This window comes from Quercus lobata, chromosome 2 (genome assembly GCF_001633185.2).
Source record: "Quercus lobata isolate SW786 chromosome 2, ValleyOak3.0 Primary Assembly, whole genome shotgun sequence".
Classification (NCBI taxonomy): domain Eukaryota; kingdom Viridiplantae; phylum Streptophyta; class Magnoliopsida; order Fagales; family Fagaceae; genus Quercus; species Quercus lobata.
In genome coordinates this window covers 28,995,299-29,007,280 of record NC_044905.1, presented here as the reverse complement: position 1 = coordinate 29,007,280, position 11,982 = coordinate 28,995,299, and the positions used below count along the sequence as shown (strand labels likewise).

The 11,982-nt window shown below is 38.1% G+C and overlaps 1 protein-coding gene and 1 non-coding gene across 2 annotated transcripts; one reads left to right on the top strand and one right to left on the bottom strand.

The window, feature by feature from the left end:
* The first annotated feature begins 2,063 nt into the window (after nucleotides 1-2,063).
* On the top strand, nucleotides 2,064-2,137 carry TRNAV-AAC. The gene has a single exon. It is a non-coding gene; the product is annotated as a tRNA-Val (tRNA).
* A 1,918-nt stretch (nucleotides 2,138-4,055) lies between these two features.
* On the bottom strand, nucleotides 4,056-11,291 carry LOC115975219 (plant UBX domain-containing protein 10). The gene is made up of 4 exons (XM_031095922.1): nucleotides 10,171-11,291; nucleotides 5,182-5,352; nucleotides 4,810-5,013; nucleotides 4,056-4,558 (listed from the first exon to the last, which is right to left on the bottom strand). The coding sequence occupies exons 1-4, from the start codon at nucleotides 11,005-11,007 to the stop codon at nucleotides 4,328-4,330; spliced, it is 1,443 nt and encodes a 480-aa protein (XP_030951782.1). The 5' UTR covers nucleotides 11,008-11,291; the 3' UTR covers nucleotides 4,056-4,327.
* Between the last annotated feature and the right edge of the window lie 691 nt (nucleotides 11,292-11,982).

The window sequence follows — 11,982 nt, the reverse complement described above, 5'->3', positions numbered from 1 at the left end:
GGGTTCAACTTCATCTGGTACTGTCTGAGTATGGTGAATGTTTCTTTGAGGTCGTCTAAATGAGCAAGCTCTTCCTTACTCTTGACGAGCATGTCATCCACATATACCTCCATATTTCTCTCGATCTACTTGCTAAACATTTTATTCACTAACCTCTAGTAAGTTGCTCTTGCATTCTTCAGTCTGAAGGGCATTACCCTATAGCAATAGAGCCCTTGGCTCGTGATGAAAGCGGTTTTCTCATAGTCTTCTTCAGTCATCTTTATCTGATTGTATTCAGAGAATGCATCCATGAATGTCAGTAGTTTATGCCCTGCCGTGGAATCCACTAGCTCTGCAAATGTGGAACAATGACTCCCTTAAGATGGTCACCAATATAGTGCCTGCCACCACGCCTCTGATACCAAAGTCAGTATATAGAAGTTTTTAGAGAAAAATAAGAGAGGACTGAATATCAGAGTATCTATGAATACTTTTGGGTGAGTCTATGTACTTGGTTTGTCTCTAATTAGAGTGTATATATATAGCTTCATGGTTCCTAGCCGTTGGGGGCCTTAATTGTGGCTTTAGTACCCTTTTTTTAACGCCTTAGGGCTCATGAATATGGGTTTTGATGAGATTCCAACATTCTGCCAACTGTTTGGTAATTATCCAAGGTATTGAATACTCTTATTAATGGCTCTCTTGTGTTTGTCCGTGTCGTGACAAAGTGGACGAGTATATTTGATGAGATTGTCCAAGGAAGTTGAATTTGTCAGTTCCATCATACTTCAATAGTAATAAACGAGCAAAAGTCAAATATTATAATGTACTTATAAACAAGTTTGTTAGTTTGAAATTCGATTTAAGTATATATAATGTTATATTATATATTTACTGATTCATGTATAAAAATCTATATGCATAGATTTGAGATTAAATTGTGTAAAGTTGTGAATAAATTCATAAATTATAAGATATCAAATTATTATTTGTAATATATTTATATATATATATATAATTTTAATTATATGAATTTAGCTTTTATAAATTAATAAATAAAAATCACTCTATTTAATTGAATAGAATAATATAATATTTTAGATACTAATTATTAGCACAAATTTGTGAAGGAGTAAAAGATTTTAAGCGTGGAGTTTAATATATATGAAAAAAGAATAAGTTAATTAAATAGCAATTGAACAAACTTGAGTTTATTCGACAAGAAAATGAACAACTTAAACTTGATTTGTGTTCAAAATAAAATTAAATGAATAAAAAAATCCTAAAATTTTACCATTTGAACTCAACTTGATCAGTTTACAAATTACAACCTCAAATCTAACTTTTGACATGTAAAATCCTAAATTCTCATTGCGAATTCAGAACATGTATGATAAGTCGTTCATAAAATAATCAAAGTTAATGTTTTTAACATTTAGATTTATTTTTTAAAAACAACACTAAAATTTTATATGACATGGTGAAACGTACTTGCCAACCGCTACTATTAATTCATGGGCATGAGGTGGATTGATTTTGGGGACCAACCACCAAGTTGGAGTTCTTGGGTGGGTGGGTGCTGTTCATCTCACATCATGATCATTAAATTAAGCGGGTTGGCATGAGTTTGGGGTTTCATTCCCACTTGATTTATTGGAGTGGTGATAATATGGGCCCAGAGTTTTACTTGGCTTCATAGTCCAGACGTGCCAACAATAATAAGTTTGTATTTATTGGAGTGGTGATGATATGGATAGAAATTATTTCTCCAGCGCTTTTTTTTTTTTTTTTTTTTTCAGCTCTTTTTGCACTGTTTATAAGATGAATAGTAATTTAGGCTTGTGAACAATAATCCACACGTGAACAGTAATTTTTTATTTTTTTTAATTGTTTTGAGTTTTCAGTAAAATAAACTGTATCTACAGTACATAAAACCAACAACATAAAAAATCTGAAATGGAGAATTGTTGTTTGTTAAGAAAAGTCTGTGATCGGAGGAATTGGATTCAGTCAGACTTGGCCTTCTGATATTACTTAATTGATATAGTGATATAGTTCTATTGGGAGCATGCTGATCATATGGTGTCGTGGTGTAGTTGGTTATCACGTCAGTCTAACACACTGAAGGTCTCCGGTTCGAACCCGGGCGACGCCATTAGATATTTTTCTCTCTTGCTTTTTTGTTTTTCTCCTTTTCATGTTTGTTCCCCCTTTTTTTTGATCCCGTCTCTTTTTGTCAATTTTTGATTGGTTGCTTAGTCCTTGTCAACGAGACCACGGCTTTCTTGTTGATCTCATTTAAGGATTATAATGGGAAGTATGGAACCTATGGCAACTTCTCAATTGCAACTGGATCCTAAAAGTTTCAAGTGCTCTTAAAAGTCGAAAGACAGTCTCCAATCGAGGTTAGGTAGATGCTTTCATAAGAGATGCAAATCCTATGGATATTAAATTCAAATCAGACTTAAATATGAGCTCTTGCTGCTCCTACCACGGAATAATGTTCTAATAATGCATGCTTTATACTAAAAGTATAAACTTTAATATCATCACAAGCTGTATTTTGTACGATTTATAGAGGTTATTCGCTTTCTCCTTTTTCATGTGTTCATTTCCTCTGGAAAAAAAAAAAATGTAGGAACTGGCAATTGCACAGAACGGTGAGGAAAAGATTGAAAAGGTCATGACATGACATGTAACCTAACAGTACTCTCTCACAGACTAATACCCATCATTTAGTTCTTCCTCACAATAAAGATGACAATGGTGGCTTGAATCCAAAAAGAAGGCACAATTTCATGCATTATTTGTTACATCATTCACAATGATGGTGGTATAATTGCTAAAATGATATTTTAGCAACCAAAACGCTAAAATGTAGGCTACAATAATGATTCTATAGTTTTAAAAAATGACAATTAAGTTACCGTAAATTGACAAAGATGACAGCTTATTGTAGTTACAAACTTATAAAAAATTAATATTTTATTTTCTCTCTCTTCTTCTGCTTAAAATATTTTTTTTCTCTCTCTTTCTTCTCTCTTCAAAGCATCCTCCGTTGTTGTTGTTGTTGGGTTTTTTTTTTTTTTTCTCTCTCTCTCTCTCTCTCTCTCTCTCTTGCCCACCTCCTCTAACTCAAACTCTCTTAACAAAATGCGAGATTAGGATGGTTCATATCAACACTGCATGAGCTTGTGGTGGCGGTTGAGATTGGCAACGATGGTGTTCGGGTGGTTGAGATTGCCGACAGACGGTGGTTGCTCCTCTTCCCTTCAATTTTTTTTTTTTTTTTAACTTCTTTTGCTATGGCCAAAAATCTCTCTTTCTTATGTTGTGTTTAGTTATTGATTGATTTAGGTTTGGGTTTGAAAGGTGGGATTTTGTGGTGGTTATCGGTTTGATTTTGGGTTGGGGTTTACGATGGTGGTAGGTGGGTGAGTTTTATTTTATGCAGTGGCTGGTGGTTGAATGGGTTTCAGTTCATAGTGGTGGATGGTGGCTTGGGTTTTAGTTTGTGTAGTGGGTGAGTTTCGGTTTTTCTAGGTTGTGTAGTAGGTGGTGGTTGTGGCTAGTTTAGCAGAGTTGGAGCTAGGTTAGAACTTAGATAGGTGGTTGTAATATAGGAGTTATGGCTTGTGGGAGGCAACAGTAGTGATTTTGGATTTTTTTTGGTGGTAATGACAAGCGGTAGCCATGAGTGGTGGGTTTGCTGGTTGTTTTTGCTTGGGAGAAGAGAGAGACGCATAGAGAAAGAGAGAGAAAGAGACGTGAGGGGAAATAAAAAAGAATTAAAAAAGAATAAAGAAATAATATTTAGATGAAGTAATAAAAAAATAAAACCTCTGATGTTAGGTGTATTGTAAAGTGAGGTGTCAAAAAAAAACATTTTGAGTTTCTAAAAGCTAAAAAATTTAGAACCATCACTTTGAATGCTCTTAGAAGCCATGCAATGTATACCTTCCAGCAATCACCCTGGAAGTGTACATTTTAGACCCATGCAAACCCAATAACAAGCCAGTTGGCTGGAAATTTCAACAGATTTACCACTGTCAACCTAGTTATACAAAGATCAATAAGCAGTAGTAAGCTAGTTCAATTTTTTCAATTTTGATATATGTGCAAAATCAAAATATCATTATTTCAAATAGGTTTTCCACTTAGGACCATCTGCTTCGCTGAATCTGCATTGAGGAAAAACCAAATATCCACATGATGGCAACCTATCTTATCTGATTGTATAATATTGCTAATCAAGTTGTAACAGCAAAGAAAAACACAACAATTAGTCCTACTTGCATGTCCCATCTTGGACTACTTCTCATATTACTCTTCACTTAAGAACCTCTCACAAGTTCGACTCCACAAAAAGGCTGGCTTGAGGATGCAATCCTGCTTCCTTCAGTGACGAAGACAGTTTCTCTGGGCCATAAACGACCCGAGGAAAGTTAGAGACAAGGCTATAATTCTCAGTTTCTAAACAGCCCAAAGAATCAACATAGTCATATAGAGATTGAATTGTTGAAGTACTGTGGAACCTCCTCTCCTTGCGTTCTCCATTAGGAAACCGTACCAAAACCTGGTTCAAGTAAAACACACAAAGGCATATCAGGTTTGGTGAATTTTAGTGAAGTCATATATCCAAACTACTGAAAAAGGAATCAGAAGAATATATGTGATGTAAGTGCAGACAGAGAATTTTATTAGATAATGCCTTCATAATAATAATAGTAATTTAACGAGGGAAGCAGGGGGGATGGGATAGGATGGGGGGATCGTTAGCAAATCATAAAGAACAAAATCATCTTTGTACAAACTCGAGGTTTTTACCTGTGTCACATTAGGTCCTTTCTCAGGTTCATCACCAAGAGACAAAGCTTTCTCCTGCCTCATTCTTGCTAATGCAGCCTCTTTCTCTGCAGCTTCACGTGCTGCTCTTTCAAGAGCCTCTTCTTCCTCCTTACGCTTCCTCTCAGCTTCAGCAGCTTCCCTCTCGAGGCGTTCTTGCTCTTCTCTCTTCTGGCGTTCCCTAGCCTGATGCAACATAATAAAATGATAAGTCACTGCAAGAAAAGTTGCAACATAGTTCTTTCTAGGAAGTAAGACTTGGCTAGTAGGGAGAAAAGGGAAAGGAAGCATGCCATATGGGCCACACCAAACTGCATGACACAAGCAAAAACCCAGGTTAAAAGAGTTGCATACTTGATCAGCTTCAAGTGCTGCTTGGTAAGCAGCATCTTGCTCTTCCCTTAAGCGCATGTTGGTTCTTCTTTCTTCCGCTTCAAGTCTTCCTGCAACAAGAACAGGGGCACTTTCTTCAAGCACTTTCTGTAATATCGAGAGCATTTCTTCAGGAGATTTTGGTCCCTCAACCTGCAGAACATGAAATGATACACCAGTAAGTCCACGTTAAAAAAGAACAAGTTTTCCTATACAAAGGCAGTTTGATGAAGGGAAATTGCAAATATAGTGATTACGAAAGAACAAGTTGTCCTGTGCAAGGTAAGGAAAGGAACATTGATGAGAAGGGAGATTGCAAATATAAAGTTCAATGAAACCAGAACATATCACCATTAATCATTCACAAGAACCTTCATAATCATTATAATATGAGCAAGACAAGATACTTGAACATGATTTAACAAACACCTAACGTAGAGTGAGGTAAATGGACTTTCATAGAATTGTTTTTGCTAGTAACTTTCATAGAATTGTCTTAACACCTCTAATGAAGTGGTTGGCTGTGACACCATGAGAAGAAGAAAAAAGAAATCTAATGAAGCCATTAAATTGAGCTTTTAATGTCCATCATATGTTGGCCCCTTAGATAGATAAGAAAGGGTTTGGTTTCCAGCATAAGATAATGTGAAGGAAATTTTTATAACTATATTGTTATCTATAATTTGACAGAAACCAGTTGTTGGACTTTGTATAATAGGAAGAGCAGCAAACAGCTCCATCATATCTCCTATGGATGAAGAGAAGTATATAGACAAAAAGTAGAAGAGCCCTAAGTTGGTCTTAGCTTCTTAATTTTTCATACTACTCCCTCTATGATGTTGCCAAACCCTTTATGCCTCTCCACCACATACCTAACAACTAAAGGACTAACATATAAAGGTGGAATCCCTTATTTATGTTGATGTCTTAGTTTCAGACCATATTCACCACTTTCATCAATCAATCCTCTACCTTCCCACCCAAGTAACATGCTTATCTCATCTTTTCTTTTATAGGTAAAATAACATCACTAAAAAAACATGAAAATGATGCAACCTAAGTAGACGGGATGTCTAAAAGGAAGACCCAAATAGGGAGAAAGGAAAAATACAGAATTATGATCCTAAATTCAAATCAACAATTAAAGCTAACAAATCTGAAGAAGTAGATCACTGCCAGCCTAACTCCCTTGCATGTTAAGACTGCAAAACAGAAACTTCAGCTGTACTATTGTGAGTTCTTTGCTTTACCAATAATAATAAAATAAAATAAAAAAATCTATTGCGAGTGCTTTGCTTTCAAAAGTACATGTGTCACTTTCTCTCCAAAAACTCAACATGTAGGCACAAAGGAACAGCCCTCCAAATTTCGGACTGGACATTTTCCCCCCAAAAGCCCTTTCAATAATGAATCAGTCTCTAGCTCACCGCAAATGAGCACAATACAAGTGACCATAAATCTCTAGCTACCTCTCAATGTAGAAAGAGATGACCTATGAAATCCAAATTAGCTTTGAAAAAATTACACCAATCAGTAATTATTATGTCCCAACACAATCCTTGGTGTGCAATGTGAAGGGTTGAAACTCCTCCTCATGTTGGCTTCTTTTTTTAGTCCACAATGAAAGGGAAGATTTCAACAATTGACAATTTGAGGAAAATGGGTATTATTATTTCGGATTGGCGGCGTATGTGCAAGTTCAATAGGGAGATTATAGACCACCTTTTCCTGCATTGTGATGTAAATATAGAGTTATGAGCTTTCATATGGATACTCCCAGGAATTGGTTGGATGGTGTAAAAGGGTACCAGAGTTGGTCTATATGGCAAAAAACAGTAGTTAGGTAGCTCTAGGAGTTGATGAATTCTAGGAGCCCTTCAATAGAAAATGAAAGAGATGATGAAGTCCAGAGATATAAGGACTTTAGAAGTAAATATCTCAACTTAATGACGCTAAATTCTTGTCCCAATAAGCACTACGTTTTCTCCAAATACACCTGTTAGACACAATGAAACCACTTTCAATATCCTCCAATACCTTCTCCTACCAGACCACCCCTGCCAAATTTTTAACATCTCCCACACTGAAAACTGTATCACCTAAGAAACACCAAATAAACAATATCATAAACCACAATTCCCAAGCCACTTCACAATGTAGGAAAAAAAAGGATTCACATCCTCCCCATATCTTTTACAATAAAGCACCACTCCATGATAATTATACCTCACTTTTGAGTGGAAAGACCATCCAATTGTTCATCTTAAGTTGTAGCTAGTGGGAACACTATTCGAGTTGCAACAAGCTCATTTGCCATCTTCCAGTCTAGTTTTAGACATTTTTGTGTTTATAGATAGTTTGTTTATTGGGTTTTTTTCCCTCTTTTTTCTTCTCTAGAGTGTCCGTGGTTTATTCACTGTGTACTTGGGCCTCAACCTTCTTTTTATATCAATGAATTTCTTTTCTTACTTTTTTTTTTATAAAATTAAAAAAAAAAAAAAAAGAAAAAAAAAAAGAAGAAGATACCCCGAGATACACTTGAGGATGGAGTAAATAATTAGACCTGATGACAGGAAATTCAGTCTAAAATAGGTGAAGGGTCTTCTGTTGCAATATGCCTGGACTAGTGGCATCTTAACGGGTTTTGTATTTTAAATATGGTACAAGAGTAGTATATGATGCTAGCAACATTAAGGCCAAAGCTTCAAGCTATGAAGCACGGAAACTTGATTTAGGGTGCTGTACATGTATCGTATCCGTGTCGTACTGGCTGTTTTATGTTATAATTTTTCAGAAATTGTTCGTGTCACCGTGTTGTACCCATGTCCGTGTCCGTGCTTCCTTTCAAGTGACTTGAAGGGTAAGGAATGGTGCTGGCCCCCTACTATATCAGATGCTTCAGTGAATTTTCAGTCTAAATTAACCATGTTGCAGAAAAAGCTGAAGACAGACCAATCTAGCAAGCATCTAAAACTGGCAGTTAATCAAGCTTAGATAGGTGCAATGCAATTAATCAAGAAGAGCTGTAGTAAACCGCTCTAAGCTAGCTTGATTCTCATTGACGATCATGAGATATGCCTTTATGCTCTAATCAGACAAGGGACTCAATGTTGTGGGGTTATGCAGGGGACTCAACCTGTGTACTTTACAGATATTTTAGGAGAGCAGAAACCACTTGTTCTTTAAATGTTCATTTACCACAACAATTTGGGGGAAGGTCATGGATATGTGCTTGATGTTCAATCATATCTCTGAATGGGATTGGTTGGTAGATTGGGGACTTAAAAGTTGGACTGGAAGGAGATCGAGGGCTATAATCTACAAACTGGCCTAAGGTTCTGCAGTTTATCAAATTTAATTCCAAATGAATGTTGTCATTCATGGTCCTCAATGCAAAACAGAGGAAAGTATGCTCCATTATATCAAATGGGAGGTGAAGTCTCGTGTTAATACGCAAGGAAATTTTAAGAAATCCTCTCTTGACAGATCGTTTTTTCATTCTTGGGGGATGTCAACCTTTGTTCTGCCTGATTTACATCAAAATGAGATGGCTTTGGTTTGGTACTCGCAGCTGCCATATGTTTATGCTTAGTACGCCTTTGTTTTGTATTTGTCATTTTGTCCTCAGAACTAGTCATCACATATGTTTTGTTAGACAGGCAGATGTATTTTTTACTTTAGTGCCTTGGTGGTTTTTAGTGTTCTGGGGTGTATTGAGCTTTTGGCTCTGGGTTCGTTTCAGAGTGTAGTATTTTGTAACTGAGCTTTTAGTGAGTTGTGCAAACAAAGTTTTCTTACTGATCAAAAAGAAGACTCACTCTACCATACAAATTCCATCAGCAACCAACAAAAACGTTCTACTGGAATTCACCTCTCCATAAACCTACTCTTGAATAGACCCATAATCTCAACTTTTGTAATAAACTGATCTATTGACACAAATAATTTAAAACCTTAATTTGTCATACACAAGCCTCAAACAAGATACCAATTTTTGTCTTAACCATAAGCTTGTGAGAACTTTTGCCATATTAAACAATAAGACAAGGCAAAAAGAGGTCAAGTCTATGCCGAATTCCAGTAGAGCTCTCAGAGAGGATTGGCTATCCATTGACAAGTAGCAGAACAAAACAGCAAAGCACTTATCATTGAAAAATAGGAGCATAACCTCCAACATTACATATACCAATATCCATTCCTCTTCCAACTATCAATTCTGCCATGCTTATTTTGCGACTAAACTCGAGATGAGCACTTCCTACTACAGAACAAAGAGGCACTACTTCAACCTACAATTTTATCTCCTCATCCCACAGAGCAAGAATGATTCTGTCACTGTCAAGCTTTGTTTGAAATTCAACCAAACAGTCTAATGACATGAAATTGTTAATTCCAAAGGACATGCTATGGTTTATTTATTTGGTATGTTTCACGTGCACCCGTTGAGTTTTGATCCCAAGACGTCATCATCCACCCTATGGGAGAAGGAAGCGACATTTACCTGTTTAAGCTGGAGCTCCTTGGCACATGGTATGGTTCAATTATGTATTCAACTGATAAAAAATTTCAATTTTAGTTTCCATATGTCAACAACAACTATCAAACCTTACTCCCAACCTTTGGGGGTTGGTTATGCTGTTATGGATCAACAACAAATTAGTCAGGTCGGCCACATGTATTGTTTTCCGCTATCCTACTCTATCCAAAGTCATACTCTATCACATCCTAAATTGACATGTCCTCTTTTACTATTTCTACTAATGTTATTTTTGGTTTTCTTCTATATTTTTTCATTCCCTCAACTTGAATCGATTCACTCTCTCGATGGTGCATTAATCACTCTCCTCTCCTCTGAATACGACCAATCTCTAACAACAAATTAACAAGAGCAGCTAAACAATTAGCTCCTAAGCAAATTCTATAGAGATCCAGATACCATAAATTCAAGTGGAACTTAAAACTGGTACGTACCTGCTGGAGCAATGCGATCCTCTGATTCGTAGCAGCCATTACCACAGCACAGAAAGGAAATCTCGAGGCTTTCAAGCTATTACTCATCTTGAACCCTTCGCTAGCTCTAATATTTCCTCCCCACGCCACGAAGTTCTCGTTCACAAACGCCGCTAAAGCCTCCGAACACAGCGTTCTCTCGCAGAACAAAGGCGTGTCAGGATGATCCGGCGAGTGCAAATACACAAACAACAGCTTGAACTCGTTCCTCGACCTCTGAAGCGCGTCCATGAACCCTTGGCTCACGAAATTCGGCCTCGTCATAGTCGTCGTACCGTAATCTCTCTCAAACGCCGCCACGAACTCCATAGCCTCCGATGCCGCAGCCGATAACGGAACCAACCGAGCCGACGCCTCGCTGTTCCGGCCCAAACCGGAGCCCAACCCAACCATTCCCATGGAATACGAGAGAACACCACCGGCGGCCCATAATCCAAGCCCAATCGCGCCGGAAATCAAATTTAGACTACCGGAAATCACCGAAATCGGCAGAGTCACGATCTTCCACGCCAAACCGGGTCCGGCAGCCGCTTCAGATCGCTCCGGTGCTCCAAAACGAGGAGGTTCTAAACTTGACCGCGTGACACCTCGACCTCCGCCATTGTCGCCGGAGGATGTAGCGACTGCCGGCGTGGATGTGGAATTCTCCGGCGGAGTGGCGGTGTTCGTGGAGGTGATGGACGAGATCGCGAGCTCGAGGTCCCAGCCATGAGCGGCGAGAATCTCCGTGCACAAATCGGGATCTTCGAGGCCCGTGATCGCTTGGAAATACGCTAATTTGTCGCCTACATCAACCATATCTGTACGGAAACCTAGCTCTCTCAAGAAATTAGGTGTTTGTATTCTTCAACAAAAAATGGTTCACAAATATCACAGTTCGTTACAGAAAGAGAATGAAATTTGAGTTTCTCTCACAAAAAATCGGAACGGAAGGGACTGACTGGAAGTCTGGAATGTTCTTTGAAAGAAATGGGATTGAAAAATGTACTAATTATTGATTATTATGATACATACTAGTTTGGCCCTTGGACATGACGGAATTAACTAAACTGCCACACTTTCAATGGCAAAGAAGACGAACCGAGTGGGTTCGTACGTGTATCTCAAACTCAAATTGTCTACTTAACCGACAACGGGGCAAAGGATAAACGACGCCGTTTTTGTATTGAACTTTTGTGGGCCAAGAAAATGGGATTGGGGAGCGCTTTTCAAAGTCTCCCGAAAGCTGAAGTTGTCCTGCGAATAGGCCCAATAGTCAAAGCCTGCTGTTTATCTTCTTTCGGCCAGAGCTTAACCAGTGGATAATAGGGGGTGAATCATGAAAATGAAATGCATTGGACTCACCCATATTGCTATTTATTACCTATGTACTAAAATATATGTGTGGTGCCAGAGAACTTATGACCCGGCTCACTTTTCATTAGGATCCAAGATCCGTGCTGAGGAGAATAGTTGTCGAGGACAAGTAGTGAAAGACCAAATAGCCAAAAGATGCAGTCGAGGATGACCCTGTTCTCGGCATCCCAAAATTTCAAAAGGAAGAGCGACATGTCGTCAAAGGTAGCCTCCAAAGCGCCCCCAGAAGAAAAGGCGAGTAGAATGAGACTCACAAGGGGTATGGAGTGGGGGTGGTTCAAGGTAAAGACGTCACCTCCGCATTGAATGCGCCTACAAACGTCCTAGCCATATTAATGGGAAAAGACTCCTGAACAGTGTAGTTTCGGTTATTGCAACTAATAGAAGGTAGGGGGAGGCGGCTGATGGGACAGATAC